General features: G+C 42.1%; 1 protein-coding gene across 1 annotated transcript in view; it reads left to right on the forward strand.

Annotated features, from left to right (window-relative positions):
* RFX6 (regulatory factor X6) overlaps positions 1-5,674 on the forward strand; it is a 36,198-nt gene extending 30,524 nt beyond the window's left edge. Inside the window, exons 15-19 of the mRNA XM_055810694.1 lie at positions 29-151; positions 1,512-1,721; positions 2,246-2,755; positions 3,764-3,982; positions 5,143-5,674. Of these exons, the coding sequence (XP_055666669.1) occupies positions 29-151; positions 1,512-1,721; positions 2,246-2,755; positions 3,764-3,982; positions 5,143-5,306 (1,226 nt within the window). The 3' untranslated portion in view covers positions 5,307-5,674. The remainder of the gene's footprint in view (positions 1-28; positions 152-1,511; positions 1,722-2,245; positions 2,756-3,763; positions 3,983-5,142) is intronic.
* The last annotated feature ends 14,872 nt before the right edge of the window (positions 5,675-20,546 follow it).

Below are 20,546 nucleotides of genomic sequence, written 5' to 3' on the forward strand. Positions count from 1 at the left end.
CTCAGCTACTCTCTCTCTCCTACGAAAGGTTCTTTTCATTTGATCCGCATGTTACTAGATGAGTACATCCTGCTCGCCATGGAGACACAGTTCAACAATGACAAAGAACAAGAACTCCAGAATCTACTGGACAAATACATGAAGAATTTAGGTAACTAGAGCTTGGTTGTTTTGAATGTGCTCATGTGTTTTTAGAAATTGACATACTGGTTTAACTTTAAACAGAAGCAGGTTTACTGTCTTCTCTTGAAAATGTAGTTATATGCAACATTGTCAAACTCATCTGCAAAGCTTGTGACCATTCACTCAGCAATTCATTCCCACCTTCCTGCCATAGTTCACTTAATAATATTTTGTGGGAATGTGAACACTGAAATGATCTTGGATGCAACAGACACTTGTAGGTACATCAGAAGGGCCACAAGCTGAAGTATGAAAAGAGGTATAGGTAGCAGAAAGGGCAGGAATTCCTAGTCCAGTTTTTCTGCCAAAGAATAAATAAGTAATTACACCTTTCTTTCTTTTTAAAGCACCCTGAGTTTCGTAACATTCATAACTAGGAATGCATTAAATGTTTCCAAAATGCAAATATCCCTGCAAGGTTGGAACACAAGTTTGGAGCCCTGTTTAGCATCTGGCTGAAGTATTACTATGTGGAAGAGAAACAAAATGAATTTAAAACAGTATCCTTAACATTTTCCATCTACTAGGCTTCTTCAAGGTTAGACAGTTTGAAGTTATATGCTGCAGGTCCTTTGCTATAAAATGAATGAAGATTGATTTGGATCAAATTCTGGTCCAAATTAATCCCTAAAAATCCTGTGAAACTTGACTGGGTGCTGCTGAATTATTTTTTATTAATACTAGCACCAGCAGTCAATCCGGAACTTTTGGTTGTTGTTACTTTAAGTCTACAGTTTGCTGCAAGAAACTTCCATAGAATTTGTCTGACAGTAGATGCTGCCCTTTCTAATTCAGCCTTCAGGAAAAAAACTTGTCCTATGTAGCAGTTGCCTTATCCTTGGATACTTAGGTGAAGTCGTGGTTTCTGCTGAAGAATAGCAAAACTTCCACTGACTTTATGAATAGTCTGCAGAAAACTGAAGAACTACTGAGAATAACAAATGTTTTTCTCTAGATATCAGTATGAAAACAGAATTCAAACTTTCTAAAATTCCCGTTGTTAATTCTTCTTTGCTGACATCTACTTCAAGGGAATAAATCTGGTTCATACCTTCACCATGGTGGCTTTAGTAAGGAGCCGGTACTCTGTGATGTAGATCTGTGGTCAGAGAATGTGATACAAACAGTTCCACTGGGAAGATCAAGACTAAAGCAGTATTTGTATTCATTGGCTACATGCAAAATATGGAGGCTTCCCTGGGTTTTAAAATAAGCAACCAAAGAGACAAACAAATTGGGCAGCTCATATGCTGTCTGTATGCTAGTGGTGGATTTCTGTGCAATCAGCATACATAACAGCCACCAAGAGTTTTCACTTACTCTTCCAGATGCAAGCAAAGCCACCTTTACTGCATCACCAAGCTCTTGCTTCCTAGCAAATCGTAACAAAGCTGCTCCTCTGCCCAGTGACACTTCAGTCAAAAATGAGTGTCTAGCAGAGCAAACCTATGTGTCTGTGTCAGCTAGCCAGTCCAGCGGCGTGCCTTCTGGTCTGAACCCCTTCACCACAGAAGACAATGAGAATATGCAGCTGACAGGTATGTATCAGTTCTAGTTTCTCCTTCTCCGATTTGCTTGTTAGTCTTTCAGTCCACAGTAACACATTGCTGTAGGAGAAATGACCATATGCATTTATAAAAACCTCTAGTAAATAAGGTTTCTCGAGCTCACCCTCTGTGCTGATTTACAGAAGGCAGCAATTGTAGAGCCCTGTCAGTAGTAGGTTCTATTGGAACAACGGTAAAACTATCCTGTACCTTTTGGCTTGGTGGCGATCTTGTAAGGTGAGAATGATCAGTAACAACTGGAGCACACCCGGCTGGTAACTGCTGGAATTTCCCAGTGAATGAGGCAGCCTTCAAGCTAGAAAATAGAAGTGGGAAGCTTCATAGCCTGAAGCCATGCATTAAAGAACATGTGTTGTATAGGTGGGAGCCCTCCTTTGTAAAGGTTTGAAATGGTAATGCACACTTCACTAAAGGGTTAGTGTCTTAACAGATCTGCTATATTCAGCAGTACTGCAGTATGAACAGTAATCACGGCTAATGCTTATTTATTCCAGGTCAGATGGAGCTGTCTCAAAGCACTGGTCACCTGATGACTCCACCCATTTCACCAGCCATGGTCAGCCGGGGAAGTGTTATCAACCAGGGGCCAATGGCTGTAAGACCTCCAAGTGTAGGTCCAGTGTTATCGACACATTCACAGTGCTCTTCCTACTCAGAACCTCTTTATCAGACTTTGTCACAAACTAATCAGAATTACTATGGAAACAATTCCAATTACCAGGCTATGTTCAGAACTCAGGCTCATTCCACTTCAGGTGTTTACCACCACAGAGCAGAGCACAGTCGATTCAATGCTTTGAGTGAACAGCAATTCTCCAGAGACTACTTCAGCAACAGTTGTGCTGTGTCTCCGTACAATGCAAGATCCCCTTCCAGTTATGGTCCCTCACCCATGTCTCAGGACGCACACAATATGCAGTTTTTGAATACTGGGAGTTTCAATTTCTTGAGCAACTCGGTGTCTGCGTGCCCAGGAGCAGCATATCCCACTAATGCTTCCAACGGTATTAATATATATGTTCTTTCCCCCTTCTATTTCTCTTTCCTTGCTGGAGTAAAACACTTTTTCTTTGAATTTTTTTTTTTCCCTATGGAAGATATTTTTCAGCTCTTATTTATACCTTCCTGTTTTCCACTTCTCTGATGACATACAGAGATTGTAAAGCAGCTTAACAAGCTACTTAAGGATTTATTTTCCTCTGGTGAATCCTCAGTTGACCTCAAAAGCATCTGCTGCACCTATGCTAATCTTCCTTTGGCACCGTCATCATGTCTTGCACAAAGGAAGCAGAACCAGGATGATCCTGTGATTTAGCAATCTCTTGAAAAGCCCCCAAAATATCTACTATTAAACAGAGCAGGCATAATGTAGCTTACCTCTAGGATCAGCATAATGGACCATTCTAGTCACAGGATCAGGATGGTGAAATGAAGTATAAAACTGTGTATTAGCATTAGTTTGAGACTTTGGCCCTGCTATTTCTTATACTTCAAGCATAAAGTTATTGCCACAATCTGCTTCAGAGATACGGTCAGCAAAAAACACCTCCTTCTTCTGGAGGAAAGAAATTGTAGAAATGTTGCTTTTATATGGATTTGTATGTGCGGTAAGTATGTATTACCATGCAGATTTGCTTTCCATGTATACTTTCCCTGATTGTGAATTTCAGAAGGGAGAACTGAACTGTGGCCAAGAGTCCCCACGGTATCTTTTATGGCCTCGGATTGCAGACTGCTGTTTGATTCTGAACTTAGAATGGAAGGGCAGTTCTGTACTGAAGGCACGACTGAACTCTTAGGATCTTTATACTGCCTTGTTACTGCCCCTCTTTTGGGTCAGTCACTGCATTACTACTAATGTTACTAGGCTGTACGTGTACATAAATAACCTTAGTCTCAAGGGACTCAGCCAGTAACAATTATCTTTTGTCTCAGGTTGTTGCAGGCTCCTACCTTACTCTTTCTCTTCAACAGCAATTTCACTCTGCTTTTTTCCAATCTTCCGTCAATAGGATATTATGGAAACAATATAAGTTATCCAGAATCTCACAGACTTGGAACAATGGTGGATCAACATGTTTCTGTAATCAGCAGCGTAAGCAGCATTCGGTCATTGCCATCATACAATGATATACATGATCCACTGAACATCCTGGATGACAGCGGAAGAAAACAAACAGGCTCATACTACACAGACTCCTCACCTTCAATTGTCTGTCGGACTCCTATGCGTAAGTATAGCCAACGACTGAGGAAGAGCTGTAAACTTTTTAGTATTCTAACAAGTGCTGAGTACTAAACTGTAGTTCACATATATAGTGTATGAGATGCAATATAGAGATAAAATAGCTTGGTACCTAGGATGTATCATAAGATGTGTTTTCCTTAACATTGCAGGACAGTGGGTTTAATAACTCTTTGCTCCCGTAAGGAGGACTATGGTCCATTGTCCATGAGGAGTGGACTGGCCTGAATTACAGAAAAATCTTGTGTTAGGAAACACTTTCTAACTATTAAGTGAGCTAATAATAGACTGGGCTCTTCTAAGGGCTCTTAAGGATCCTCGCTGTCAAACAGATCAAATGAACCCTGGGTCAGGGATGTCCAGATGTATACTTCTTGTGATATAGTCCCTTCCTGTCCTATGCTTCAACAACTGTGTGTATTAGGCAGAGCTCCCACTGACAGTGAATTTTAGGTGAAGTTACCTAACCCCAAAGGATCTGTTTTGGTATATGCATTAAACAAATGGTAGCTGAGTTTGATCTCACATTCCAAAAAGGGTTGCGTGGAATATATAAACTAGGGCACCATTTATCTCTCCAAAAGATCACCTCTTCCTACTACCTACCTGTTAACCTTGCACAGAAGATCAGACATTACTTGCCTCATTAAGGCTCTGCAAGAATTCAGTGCTCAGTCCTTTAAAAGATGCTAAAGAGGGGGAAGAAAATCCAGCACCACCACTCAGACTGTGCCCATCAGGTATCTTCTGTATTCTGTGTTGATGTGTGCCAGGTGGTGGCAGCGGTACCACCAGTGAATATGGACCTGAATGGTGCAAGACGTGGAAAGATGAGCATAGCACACAAATAGCTTTGCACAATTTTCGTAGATGTATCATATGCAAGCTGTAAACTTCAGGCTTATAGCTGGATGTTTAGCAGAGTTCACTTATACGTGGGTAGACCTATTCTCTGATGGCATGAGGAGCCACTGATGAAAAGTTACAGAAGTATGGGTAAATTGAGTGAAGTATGGAAGTGCTGACATTCCTGTCCTTTGGATGGTGTGCCTGGCACATAAGGGTTTCCATCAGATGAAATTGGATTGGTTTTTTTGTTAAATTTGATTGAAAACTTGGAATGATGGTAACCTTTTTCTTCCACAGCTTCAAACATACAAACCACATCATCTCAGTGTATGTATGGAACATCTGGTCAGTTCCCTTCTCAGGAAAACTTGGAGTCCCATGGCCCACCAAGCAGAGATATGGTGTCATCTTTACCACCAATCAACACTGTCTTCATGGGAGCCGCTGCTGGAGGAACCTAACTGGGAGAGAGTTAAACTTAAGTCAAAGTCTTAAGTTTACTTTCCAAATCCAGACATTAAGGCTATGATGACAATCCCCTTCAAGTTGGTGGAACAGAAAAGTATTACATACAGCCATTTTAGAGATATTAGCAGCTCTCCACACAAAAAATTAGCTATATTTGCATTGGGTCCTGCTTGTGAATTACTCAGGATTGTTCTGACCATGACAACTTTTCAGTCAGTAAATCAGGGTAACCAGAAAGAGCCAGTGACTCTTGCAAGCAAGACTGAAGTTGTAAAGAAATTATTACATCTATTTCTAATTTATTAAAAATCCTATTTTAATCTTTCACTTACATCTTTTTTGTATAAAAGTGTTTATTTAATGCCTGTGTTGCTCATTATTTATTAGGACCACAAAGTAACTGTTTACTTTCTTTGATTTGACGTATTGTCAAATGTATGTATCCTACCTCCTATGGAAATGTTTACAAGGTCAGTTTTTACTGTTTTAAATGAAACTAAGCCAAATTCTCAAGTTTTTTACTCTTGTGCTCTGGAAACTCAATTTCTAATGTTTAGTGCCTACTTGTGTAAGTGAAAGTCCTCAGGAAATAAATGAAACATATTGTGGGGATTTTTTTTTTTCTTTTAACATAAACCACTTTCTCTTAAAACCAACAAAACATGCAAATACCGTAAGCTGTCTAATTGCAGTAGCCTGCTTCTGTAGCTGGACAGCTGAAACAAATGAAAGTATGCCACAAAATGTCATAGGATTTCAAAATTACTTGTGGTATGAGCCCAAAATTTCTACTGGTCGAAATCCACAAAAAGGTGTCCATCAACATTCATGGATTTAGAGCAACTGTGTATTGTGAGACCAAAAGTAGTAAAGGTGATTAAAAAATATTGCAACCCTTCAGATCAGCTATTTACTGAAAAAGTATTTTAAAAGTGCCGTGAGAGGTTGTGGAGTCTCCTTCTCTGGAGACATTCAAAACCCACCTGGATGTGATTCTGTGCAGCCTGCTTTTGGTGAATCTGCTTTAGCAGGGGGGGTTGGATGAGATGATCTCCAGAGGTCCCTTCCAACCCTGACCACTCTCTGATTCTGTGAGCCTGATTTTCTGCATAGAAAAATAAATGTTTCTGGAAAAGCCAGGTGGAGAATACTCACTAATGGTATTAAAGAGGACAGAGCAGAGAACACGCTTACAAAACAAGATTCTTGCTACACATTCATGAAATAACAGGTGTTATTTTATAATTGGATTGTCCCATTGTCAGATTTGGATTTGGATTTGAATCCAGTCTTCTGAAGTTATTTGATGTCCATATTCTCATTCAGTCCATTCCATATATGCTGGATATGGTGGAATTAGGTAATAGGGTACTTTGGTGGAAGAAAATGGATGATACCTTGATGAAGTTTTTATTTCTAAACCTGTTGTAACTACACTTTAGTGTTTTCTATCATGAGAGGCGTGACTGCAGCAGAACAGTAATAAGGAGCATTGAGTAGGATAACTCATGAAAAATTCCCAATATGAAATACTTAATGCAGAAATGAGACACCATAGTTCAGTATTGAGATGTAGAAGACTTCAGCTCAATAGCTTCCTAGTTCAGGGTGAAGTTTTATACTGTGATCAAAAATGCCATAATGATGAAACTAAGTTTTGGTTTCAATAAAAATTCCCAATGACTTGTAGTAGTAATACAGCTGTTCAAACAAATATTTATTGAGCAAGGCAAGTGAAATAAGCAAAAGAGTTCTTCCTTCATGATTGTTCTGAAAAGGATGTATTTTCTTCTAAAATTAGTCCTGTAAAAGTCAGGTTCCCTATCTAAGCAGGTCACCTGTATAGCCAGTAAAGGAAGATACCTCCCATTCCAAGTGGGGTAAGACTGGGAGGGAGAGTATAAAGGTAAGGAATATGTCACTATCCTGAAATGCTGGAGTCCCTCTACTGACAAATGGCACAACATAAACAATTACTTTAAGCTAGAAACTTCCAGATTGTTGGACCTATGCGAGACCAACATACAGAATTTAGAGGAAGTAGGCAGCCACTAGCAGACAGAGTCTTAATCACAGAATGGTCAGGGTTGGAGGTGACCTCTGGAGATCATCTAGTCCAACCCCCTGCTAAAGCAGGTTCTCCTAGAGCAGGTTGCACAGAGTTATGTCCAGGTGGGTTTTGAATGTCTCCAGAGGAAACTCCACAGCCTCTCTGGCCAGCCTGTTCCAAGGCTCTGTCACCCTTGAAGTAAAGAATTTTTTCCTCATATTCAGATGGAACTTCCTGTGTTACATTTGTGCCCGTTGCCCCTTGCCCTGTCACTGGGCACCACTGAAAAGAGCCTGGCCCCGTCCTCTTGGCAGTTGCCCTTAAGGTGTTTATAGACATTGATAAGATCCCCTCCCCCTCTCCTCAAGGCTAAACAGCCCCAGCTCTCTCAGCCTTTCCTCATGAGGAAGATGCTCCAGTCCCCTCATCATCTTCATAGCCCTTCGCTGGACCCTCTCTAGCAGTTCCCTGCCTCTCTTGAACTGGGGAGCCCGGAACTGGACACAGTTCTCCAGATGGGAGAGGGGCAGGGTAGTCTCCCTCAACCTGCTGGCCACGCTCCTCCTAATGCACCCCAGGATCCCACTGGCCGCCTTGGCCACCAGAGCACACTGCTGGCTCATGGTCAGCTTGTTGTCCACCAGAACTCCCAGGTCCTTCTCCTCAGAGCTGTCTCCCAGCAGGTCAGCCCCAGCCTTTACTGGTGTGTGGGGTTATTCCTCCCCAGGTGCAGGACCCTACACTTGCATTTGTTGAACTTCGTGAGGTTCCTCTCTGCTCGACTCTCCAGCCTGGCCAGCTCCGGCTGAATGGCAGCGCAGCCTTCTGGGGTGTCAGCCAATCCTCCCAGTTCCATATCATCAGCGGACGTGCTGAGGGTACACTGTCCCTTCATCCAGGTCATTGATGAGTAAGTTGAGCAGGACTGGACCCAGTACTGACCCCTAGCCCATCAGGACCTACACAAAAAGCAGCGTGCGATACACAGTGACTCATGTGTGATACATATGCATCACTTCCAGTAATTTTCTTTTTTTTCATGTGAATTATTTTGCATTGTGGGTTGAGGGTTTTTGTCCTAAATTACTTTATCTGCACTTTATCTGAGATAAGAAACAACATTGTATCATTAAATGTGCAGATTCTGGTGGTGTCTGCAAAACACAGAGTAACATGAAGTATCCCACCCTGTAAATTGCTGTTCATTATCAACAGCAAAGAGCAGTTAAAAATACTCTTAAATTCAAATAGTCAGTTAAGAGAAATCTCTCATAGTGCTGCAGAACAAACCAAACCCGTAACTAGCAAAACCAGATGAGAATTTTCCATTTTAGGACCCATGAGTTTAGTCAGATGTGTGGTTTGATGAATTCAGTAAGTTTTGTCTGTGGGAAGTTGAATCATTCATAGCTTTTGTGGATACCCCATGGGAAGATTTTTACCTTTGGTAGTATGGCAGCATTACAGTACATAATATGAAGAATCAATGGCTTGCCACATGGTGGTTTTGCATTATTCAGCTGAGTTGCATTTTTATGGATGCATTAATTCATTTGGTTTAGTATATACATACTAGAAAGTCTGTGATAAAAAATTGTACTTATTATATACAATCAGTGTCAAATGAATATTGCCTAAAGGAAAAAAAAAACCAAACCTTTTTTTTTCTCTGAGAAGAAAAGATGAAAAATTAAATCCTTTTGATTTATTTGCCAGGATCTGATTTTGAACTGCTGCTAGGAAAGGCAAAAAAGATAGATGAACAGATCAAATCTGCTTTAATTTCTAAAATAAACCTGATTCTAATACAAATTATATCAGCCAAGGCAAAGAATACTGGAGAAGAACCGTTTGTCTTGTGTGCCATGAGCCCGTGCCTAGCAGCACAGAATTCATGCTGGAAGAAAAGTGCGGTTCTTTGAAGGCAGTTAGGGCCATGGCCATTTTGCTCTAGACTCAAACTTAGTGAAATAAAGTTTGCTTTGAAGTGTGTAGTGAAAACACAGTGAAATTTCTTGTAAAAAGTAAACCTGATTATCACACTGTCATCTCACATACCAAACGCATCTTACTGGTCAGCCCACCATCCTGCCAGCTATCTCCGTCTAATACATGAGTGACCACCGGTCACAGAGAGGAAGGGACTGCAGTGCTGTGTGTAAAGAGAAACCATTTAGTAGACCCTTATATTTAAGGCAGACTATTAGAAGATCATAGATATGCTTGAATCAGAACAGATATTTTGTATGATACAGCACAGTGCTGTTTCCCTCAGTGTGGGATCAGAACGGAGTGGATTTTAGGCTTATGGAGCCAGTGGCCCAGAGAAGAAACAATGACAAACCCCCCTGCTCTCAGAGCACTTAAAAAAACCAACCCATTGAGATGTTACCACTCTTGGAAAACCAGGGATTTGATATTAAAGAAATTAAATCTGTTAGGAACAGAACCAAATATCAGGCATAGAAATGCAAGAATCTGTAAAAGCAAGACAAAACCAATGCAGGTCATTAGTGCCATACCTCTGGACAAAGATGTACTGCTACAGGGTGGAAGTACCTCAGCAGCCAATACTACTGCGCTAAAATGAAAGGGGCCATCAAGCTAAACTGGAAATTGTTGAGGCTGCCTGGTAGCGATCAGATCTAGGTAATGCAGGAGGCCTTACCTCATTTTGAAAACTGAGGAGAGATTAGTTAGTTTTAGGGCTGATAGGCCCCAGGTTATAAGTAACAGCTTTCTGTATGAATATTTTTGGGCTATGGTTTAATTGGAATCACTAATCTAGCTTTAGGGATTGGATTAAATTTGATATTAGCCTTGGGGATGGAGTCCGGGCAAGGGTGGGCTGGTTAGTATGGGCCTTATGGCTGTTGTGAATAAGGGCCTATAAAGCTGTACTAAATTGCTTGTCTGAAACAGGTCACAGGTCTAGTTTTTGTGATGAACATTGTTCATAGGATTTGGGAATAGCTATACCTGGGTTTACATGCTTGTATTCAGGCTACGATGTTGGATGAGCCTGCATAATGCCTGAGCTTGGCTTATGGCTCTTGCCAGTAGGGCCTGCATGGTATGTTTAACGTAACATGGTTAATTCAGGAAAGTTTGCTGTTTTCTTCTTAGTGATGTACTCAGGGTGGTGCTTACATCTGGGTTAGTTTTGGCATTAGGGTTAACTTCAGGGGCTGGGTCGACATGAAGCCGAGACTATGAGTCAATATTGGATTTAGAAGGGGCTATCAAGCTTGGCTTTAATGCTGCTGCTTAGAAGGACCCACAAACTATGCTTAGTTCTAGATAAAACAGAATGTTGGGAGACCAGTATAGATTAATTTTATATTCAGAACTTAAAATAAGATTTACCTGGTCAGGGACTGGTGAAAATGGATTGTTTCTGCATTTAGCAGGGGTTGTTGAGTTTATGTGGAACCTACTGCCAGACCAGGTAATCTAGTTATGATTCCTTCAAGGTCTAGTCTTAAGAGTAGACTTAAAGTTGATATGAAATTTACATTTGGAAATGAAAGAAGATGAGCTATTTAGGTTAAAGCCAGGTCTAGAAGAATATAGTGAGACTAATTTGGGGTTTTAGGTGATGGAGACCACATTGTCAATCATACTTCTGACACTGGCACTGGGGAATTTAAAGTCGCGGTTGGGGTTCAGACACACATGAAGCAATGAATCTGAACTAATTATGGATTTAAGACCTGCAAGGATCTATGCTCATTGTTGAAATTATAAAAGTCACTAACATAGTCATTAGCTTCAGCTAAGACTTGGAATAAAAGGCTAGGACTAAGTTGGAATAAAAGGCTGGAACTAGATCAGTAATTGTGTAAGCTGGGATCAATGCATGTCTAGATAGCTATTAACTGAAACCTCTCTGGTGGAAAAGAGGTGCATCTTTCACAGTCTAAGAATGATATCCTTAATGGGAGGACTGCAGGACCTGTTGCCTCTAGAGAGATGCTGCACCATTGCTAATGATTAGACCTCTAGTAATCCACATTACTGGGATGGTGAAAGATCAGGGAAGCAGGAGATCCCACCACAAGCTGTGCCACTTCCATGGTCACCAGACATTTGTAGCAATTACAAGGCTCTGCAGAATCACTTCTCACCAGGACCTGAGCTTGCCGACGAAGAAATGAGCAGGCAAAACAGGAGAAAAACAGGGCTGGGATCTGAAATGGAGGGAGGCAAAATATTGTGCTCATTACATAATAAGTGATACCAAATACCATTTCTCTACATTTTGGGTTCTTTGTTATTTGCACAGGTCTTCCCCATTTAACAATGGCTGCATGTTACAACACTGCATGGAACAATGGTTACACAATTGGAAACACGTAAAAGATTATATTAGCAGCTGAACTAGGAAAATCTACTTCCCTTCCTTTTGGCTTAGTTGATTATTATCCTTGATCAAATAAATGGCCACATGTTCATACTGCCCTTGTGCCCTGGTTGCTACAGTAAAAAGAGACATACAGTGAAATTGTACATTTAGAGTTTGACATTATATGCCTTTTTAATTCTTGCCATATTTAATTTTCTTATACCATTCAGTTTTGTTCAGAAGCTGACTATTGATTACTCACCTGTTTCACATCAAGATACATAGAGGTCACTCAAAATCTAATTAAAATGACATGTTTTAGAAAACCTCCACTACAGTAAAACTAACAAATGTATATAATAGAGAGATGGACAATAAACATCCCTCCCTTCCTTCCTAATATGTTCTTTACCAAGCTCCATCTTCAAAGTATGATCAGTCCTCAAAAACCAGCCCAGACATACAGCATCCTCTAACAGCACCTTTACTTTATGCATTTTCTTCCGTGTAGGTGTGACATCCACTGACTGATATACTGGATCTGTCCTCCTCCACACCCAATCCGCAGTGGCTGTGAGTTTCTGACAGCCCCCAGCTTTCAATTCTTGGTAAGTACTGTAATTTTAGAAACTACATGGACAATCTTCAGGCATGCTTAAGACAGCAGTTGTCTATCTTCTGGCTCCTGAAAAGAGTTGATGCTATCTTCAGCACCCTAGATGCAACAGCTCTCTTTCAGTTCCATTTCTGAAGCTACCAAAATTCTCATCATTGCATAATTGATAGTACGGGTAATTTTGAAAGAATTTTAGAAAAGAATATAAAAAGTTACCTACACTATTAAGTTCCTTCTAAAACTGAAAGGTGAATTTCATTCAAAATGAAGGTTATGTGGAAAATTCTAGGGAAATTTATTTTTAAAAGAGTAAAATATTGAGGGTGAGACAGGAATGGACTCAGTCCATTGTACTGGAGATGTAGCACTTTGCTTAAATAAATATGAACTCAGCCACAGATTAAGTTTGATATTGAGCTATTCCAGCTGATCATGGTGTTTGCTCATTTGGAATAAAACCAGATCTCTGATCCCACTCCAAAGTTTAGGTGGAGTGGAACAGTGCCATCAGCAGAAACTAAAGACATATTTATATAGTCATCTTGGTTTGCTCCTCTACTTTGCTGCGTGGTCTTTATCTTGGGATTATACTGTCCATCCTGTATAACTGCTGGAGTACACCCTGGCTTCACTCTTGAGCCAAGCAGTTACCTCTGCAGCAAAATAGTAAAAACTCAAAAGTTTGTCCACTCCAGGGTCCACATCATTGATGTGAACCAATTTTCCTCCCCAGCCCTTCACAATCTTCCAAGAGTTGCCTTGCAGGTCTCCTGCTCTCTGCAAGGAGCTGGGAATGAGGTTCATGCCACTTCTGCTGGCAGGCAAGGCATGATCTATCACTCATAAGTGATATGCCCTTCAGTCCTGGACAACTCAGACACAAGCAAAGCTGAACTATTTAGGCCTGGAACTGCGTCCCTCTCATCTACCTCCAGGCAAAATAGAGTTTGGCAGTTGATTGTCCCTGAGGGATGCTTTTGCTTAGTAAATCCCTTTGCTTAGCACTTGTTGCTCACACAGATTCTTAGAGTTGCGGCTCACATGATTTCCTTGTGAAACATGAGCCTCTCCATACATCCTATGGGGATCCTAGGTGCCTCAGTTGAGATTGAGAAGTCTGGTTGGCAACAGGACATGTGGTAGTTATGCAGTTAGTATGTGACAAGCTGTTAAATCCCTTCATGGCTGTTGGCTCTGAAAAGTCTCAGTACAGTCTGCAAGGTCAGGGTGAGTTGTCTGCCCACCTGCTTGGGCTACTCTGTGAGCCCCAGCCTCAGGCTGCAGTCAGTGAGAGTTAATATCAACCTCCAAGAAATACCAGTCGCTTAGCAGAGCAGGTTGAACTGGGCATCACACAGCCTCGCAGCTGAAATTGGATAGTGCACAGTGGAGAAGGTGTGTTTAATCAGCATCTCACTATGTCTTACATGTCCTGGTGGCTAAGGTGAGAGGTGGCCAGAGAGACAAGCTAACAAGTGCCCGAGTGCTTTTGAGAATGGCGCTTGGAGTTTAGCTTTATTAACACAGATGGCTGCAGAGAGCTTTTGATACTTACGAGGATCTAATCCTTAATCTTGTGAGTAATAGAAGATACCTTCTAAAAATACTCAGGCATCTAATTTTTAGAAAACTTACTTCTATAGCAATACTTACTTATCTTTCAAGAAACAGATCTTCACCCTTGCAATGCTGAGCAAAACAACACATGAAAACATGTAAAAAACCCCATGAGACTGTGGGTCCAATGCCTGAAAATGCTAACTTCTGTTCTTTCAGCTTATTGACGATCTGAAAGGTGAGGCAAGGCTTCCACATCTGCATGTAGCTTCTCAAGTAAGTAAACAGTTCTTCCGAAGTGTTGCACACTCAGCAGTTCCTGCTGACTGGCATTAACAAAATGGCTTTGCCAGCCAAGTGCACGCTGAAGAGCCACGGAGCCACAAACAAAAATCACAGCGTGGGGGTGGGCATGGCAGGGTACTGCTCTTACTTCATGTCACTGGGCTATGGCAGCACCAGGTAAAATGCTACGCTTTTTCACAGCAGCTACAGCAGGGTCCTTGTTTAGGAAAGGAAATAAATAGAAACACGCCATTACTTTACAAGGGGCACAGAAATTGGTGAAATGCAGTATCATGGATAGCAGTGGTTATTGCTGTCAGATGGGATTGAATTAAACGGATATTTCTCACCCACCTACAATCACGCTGCATTGACCAGTTTTTCTTTCAGCCTCCAGGAATTTTGAAGAAATTGCCACTTCCCTGAGAGAGGTTCATGAAGCACATTGATGGGGCAGGCCATGTTTGACACACCGAAGGGTGGCCAGCCCTCTACCTACACGCACAGATGCAGCCTCAGGAGTCCTGGTGTGCTTGCACTGCTTAACAGCAAAAAATCTGTCTTTCTCAAGGACTGCTTTATCTGCAGCCCCCAAAAAAGAGCTTCAGAAGCTATAATGCCAAACACACTTGGCCTGAGATCAAAGTGTAAGTCTGCACAATGTGCGTGACGGGCATGATATGTGGGAGAACAATTGGAGCTGATATTTAGGTATATAGAACATTTGCTGTCTGATTTAGCACTTTCATCTGTCCTGAAAGAAAATTCTTCTTTGGCAAACCAGAACAAGAGAAGAAAGTGAATTCTGGTCAATACAGTTGGGAAGATTCCCTGCCACTTGTATATCTCTCTTTTTTTTTTCAATACCTCAGGTTTATGTGACAAAATGTGAAAATGCATTTCTCTCATTCACTGGTCACAAGAGCTCTGACGAGCTGACTGCCAGTTAGAAAATGTAGGTAAACACACAAAACTGAGGCAAGATGAGGCAAAATTAAATGACATTTTTAACTAAGGTGTGCACAAAGATGTCTGATCTGGTGATTGAAATTCAGAACAGCAAACCGGGAATCAAGAATCCAGACTTCTAATTAATTTATATGTGTAAATACAACCCCCCTTAATTTATCTCAGCACACGTTCAGCATGCATTTGGATCTCCTGAAACTGCAGACTAAACCAACCTGGTGAAACAGAAGAAAACAAAACAAAAGAATCCCACACAACTGGAAGAAAGGAAGAGATGCTGTTCATTTGTTCAACTGATACAGAGAAACACAGCCCCGATTTGAATACCTAGCAGTATTACTATCATAACTCTTGTTGACTAAGATCATCTTTCTTGCATTGACTTAGTTACACTGGTGAAAGTACAGAATTTGGTATTGACAAGTGCTAGGGCTCATTTCACTGGGAATGCCAGATCATTATACCACTGGAACAGTTTGCTATGGCTTTCTCCATACTGACTTGGTGCAACTTGTAGGAACAGGCAAATCCTTGAGGGATTTGTCCAAGATTATACTGGCAGCGGTGCTACTGTTTGAGCAACACTGAGAAGTTCAGATAAAAGCTGTTGGATGTCCTGGTCAGCAAGGCTGATACACAGGTAGGTCAACATACACAAACAGCTTCACAAAATCTGCCGCTCTGTTTTCTGCTTTAACCCTTTCTTCTGATTTCTTTCCCCAAGCACAAATTGCTCAGGGTTTCTGCACATAAGCAACCCTGTTGGCCAGGCTCTACTCTGGTAGAGCAAAGGCTCCATCCCATTTCCTTACTTCTGCCAGTGAAGTCCCTGGGCTGAGCAGTCAGTCAGGAAATGGAGGTGGCCCACTAAGAAGCCCTCTACTTTGTTGTTGGGATCAGGGAACAGGAGGAGCCAGGAGTAGAAGTCCTACGTGCACCTCCCCTCACAAGGAGTGAAAGCTCCACGAGCTGTTGCACGTTGTCTTAGAAAAAGGAAATTATCCTCATGTTCCCTTTCTACCCCCATCACAAGAGAGACTTTGCAATTAAAAACATGATGGCGTTTTGTTCCTGGAGAGGAGGGGTGGAGCAGGGGGGGTGGGGAATCGCCCATGTACCATAACAGATGGTTTAAGTACGGTGATTACAAAATCCTGAAGTTAAAATAGTTTAATTACAAAGTCAATACTGCCTCCAACCTCTGCTAAGCCTTTAGTGTAAAAACAACAGACGGTATAGTGCAAACGGCAGGACAATATTTAACCAGAACTTTGCATTAGCTACTGCAGTACAGCTCTCCATCAGGCCTTCAGCAAACGGAAGATCAACTGATTTTCCCAGCTTGTATTTGTTAACCATCTCTGCTTCAGTATCAATGGGTGGCTGTGAGAGTGCAACAAACAACCCTAAGGAAACAAACTGCAATACTATACTGCAAGCTGAGGCTCAGCAAGGTTGTATGTAAAGTCCAACATCGCAAGCGTACAACTGAGACAATGGTTAGCATCTTGCCAGGAATGAATACAGAGGTAAAAAACATGGGCAGGTAAAGTTATTCACATATAAAATGGAAATAAAATCCAGTGAAATAAGCAACGTTTTGTTTAAGACTACGGATTTTATAGAAAAAAAAACAGGACAGGGGAAGACACAGGGAAAGGAAAATTTGGGGATGATTGCAAATGGCACAGATTTGTTCTACTGATACAGAGAAAGACAGCCCATTTCCCTTTCGCGTGCAGGGAGAGCAGCAACTCTGTACAGCGTGTTGTAGCAAAGTCCCACTAAGCTGTGCTCCTGCAGCTGGGAGCCTTGGTCTTGATCTTTGCTGAGTGCATATGTATTCCATATATTTTTTAACAGTGACAAACCCTCCCTCTGTTGGCTTGTGTCCCTTATAAACACCAACTCAAACATGGAGCCGGAAGAGTCAGAGGAATTGTGGCTCTGCTTTATTAGCAATATACTAAAATCCAGTCCCATCTGCTTCCACCACGACACAGTCCAAGATACCCACCATCCACGCTACGCACGAAGTGCTGCGAGGCACTGCACTGCTCTGTCAAATTTAAAAGCAAATTCATTGACTTTCAATTGCAATTAAGTGCAGGTTAAAGTGCTTCATTTGGTTAGCGTGGAACTGCTCCTCTGTAATAACAGAAAAAAAAACATAAACTAATTTTCTGTTGGAAACTATAGCATGACTCCAACATAACACTGACAATACCAAAGCAATTAGAATTATTTTTTATATGAATATAAGGTATTTGTATTTTTTTCCTGAAATATGATAAAAAATGGTTTTGTTACTATCTATAATAACAAATAGCTCTTTAAGGCATATTGTAGAGGCCTTCTGAACTTCTAGTGATTTCTTTTATTCTCATGCTTGCCTTCCTTTTTTACCCTAAGCATGTACTTGTAACTAGGAAATCAATCCAAAGAAATAAGACACGGTCACAGCATTTTAAAAAACCTTAGCCCAGGGCAGCACCCACAGGTTTGTATCAGATCTCAGCCTCCCTTTAGTGCATGTGGGACACAATTGCCACGTCTGCTCTTGGGATGATTCTGTGTTTAAGTCAGTAACTCTTTAATGACTGCTTTCACCCAGAATCACTGGGCCTGATGCTCAGTCCCCAGTTCTGGGAGCAGGACTCTCCTGCACCAGGGGAGGAAGCTGATCCAGGCAGATACCTTGAGGGCGAAGGTGTGAAGAGAAAGCATCACCTCCTTCTCCTTCTGAACCCCAGCAGGAGCTAAGGACCAAGGCTGCTGTCTGTGAGGAGCTGATTCCTACAGGTACATTAGGCAGGTCACATATGTAGGAGTTCAGGTAGTAGTTGAAGTCCAGCTGGGGTTGGTACCTAGGCACTCCTCATCTCTCCTGCACCAGCACTTTACAACTGACTCTGTTTCTTTGCCCCAATCAAGTGTCCACTTTTTGGAAAGGGCTTTGTATCCTGAGCAGGATATAAGAAAACAGGTTGATTTGAGCGATTTCAGCTTAGGGTAGATGCTGCTAACCAGAGGCATGCTATGAATGCTATAGTTCATCTGGGAATTTTGGCTGTCATCATTGCTAAATAGGCACATCACCAGGGAAAGCATGCTAACACAGCAGTTACAGTGATTTTCAAGAAACACAACTCCTTGGAAGAAATTACTCCCTGTCATCAGGTACAGTAGTGCTAAGGCAGGCTGCCTGGCAGTAGCTGTGTCACACAATGCACATTCAGGATAACCTCAGTGGTCTAGCTAGAAACCATAGCATCCAAATTCTGCCTTTCTCTGCCACAACAGATGTCGATTTCAGTAGCGGTTTCATGAGTAGATCAGGCAGAATTTGGTCCTAATGACCAGAGTCTTGACTTCACGCACTCACAGGAGACTTTTCCTGCAGCAATAATTTTTTTGTGGGAGCTCTGCACCCTGGAGATGGCTGATTTTGCTATGAATTCATTGGCAAGGTTTTGGATATGTACTGCCGGCACAAGGACTATCAGTGCTGTCATCACTGTTACCAGGGCTCTCAGAGCACTTGGTGACGCTGCCAGGAATTACGGCCCTGCAGTGCTGGCAGCTCCTCGGGCACAGGGAGGGGGAGGAAGGCAAGTTGTCACCACCCAAAGCCCACCCTCTGAAAGTTTGGAGGTGAAATGGCAGCACAGGCTTGTTCAAGGCCTCACCAAAAAAAGCAGGGGATCTGAATTCAGCCTGAAATATACCTGTGCATTAGAAAACAAAATACATTTTTAATAGAGGAAGTTATGTTTAAAAAAGCTAAGCAGTGGAAAACCTGTTGTAGACCTGATCTTTTTTCCTCCCAACTAACATTTACCCAGGGCAGTCTCATGACTGGTCAACTTTTGTAATCCATTAGAAAGCGATGCTGTTGCATGACATGATCAAACACCAAACACAGGCAGAAAGGCCATAACTGTATCTAAAAAGCCTTTGCTTTGTCAAAGCCTTTCACTAATGCTGGCAACAAAATTATTGAGGTCTATAATGAGCTGATCTCTTGTCAAATAAGCCTTCCTATGAGCAGTGTTAAACTTTATATCTGCTTTTAAATTAAACACTTCAGGTTTATTAATGTTTCCTTTCCTCTCTAAATTTCTTTGTCGGGAAGAGGTGGCAGAGGAAATGTACTAGCATCAGTAGGATGTGAAGTATAGTTTAGAATACATTAAACATATGTTGATGGGGCCATTAGCGGAGTTTATAGATACCACCACCTGTCTCTTATTCCACTTGCCATTACTTTAGTGACAGAAAACATACTGTAAGAAAGGTGGTACGCTACTGTTAAATTTTTACCCCTGTATTAGAGGGAACATAGTAGCAAATTCATACTTTATTACTAAAAAGATTTTCCAATAATAGCTCACTTATTGAAATAAATAAACCTGAATAAATAAGGGCGGTGTGGGCTTAAGAATAAATAGCACTCTGGTTTTGGATGTAAGAGAGCCACTGAATGTCTAAGAGGGAAATAATTTGCCATTATATATGTGCAGTGAGGCAGTTAATGTTTTACTTGTTTCTTTCAAGCTAGTAAGCATATCCCTTAAATCGTTACTGCAAAATGTACTCTTACACCTACCAAAAGTAGGTAGAGGCTTTATGCCTTCAGGCAAATCAAGTAAAATGGAACGAAATAATGAAATAAAATAAAATAATGAAAATAATCAAAATAAAATAAAACAAAACCCCCCAAATAAAATAAATTTAAATAAACCAAAACAAATTCCAGGCAACCAAGCACTCCGCGGCAGGCCGGCGGTGCCGCCTCGGCCCTGGGGCGCCCCCTGGCGGATACGATGCAGGCGGGCGCGGGGCGGAGCGCACGGGGCCGCGCAGCCGGCGCCGCGGAGGAGCCGCCGGCGGGGCGGGGGGCGAGCCCTCGGCCGGCACCGGTTTCCCTAAATCCGCGGTGAGGACCGCGCCTCGCTTGCAGGGGGGAGTTTATTGAGGCGGATGCCTGCCGTCCTGCCGGCGGGGCCTCCCGGTGTGGCGCCGTGGGAGGAACGGGACGCAGCAAGGCGTTGCTGCAGCCAGGGGCAAGGGGGAGCCCAGCGGCGGGGGCGGCCGGTGCCGCATCGTGCAGCCGCAGGGGAAAGAGAAAGATGGAAATGGCTGCACTGAGGTGGGCAGAGGGGAGGAGGTGGGGCGAAGACCTGCAGGCCTCAGAGCTGTACCGTGGAGGTGGGCAAGTAGTGAGTACGTCAAGAAAGGTGGTTTGGACATGTAAAAAAAAAAAAAAAAAAAAGCCATCCTAAAAATCTAGGTTGAATTTCCTGAAAACTGCAATTCAGAGAATGTTCTTCATCTTCCCAGAATGGGCAGAGCCTTTGCCGGGCCCGTCGTGCGCCTGCGGGGCCACCCAGGGCAAGCCCCGCGCAGCA

Source organism: Falco peregrinus, chromosome 7, assembly GCF_023634155.1.
Source record: "Falco peregrinus isolate bFalPer1 chromosome 7, bFalPer1.pri, whole genome shotgun sequence".
NCBI classification, from domain to species: Eukaryota; Metazoa; Chordata; class Aves; order Falconiformes; family Falconidae; genus Falco; species Falco peregrinus.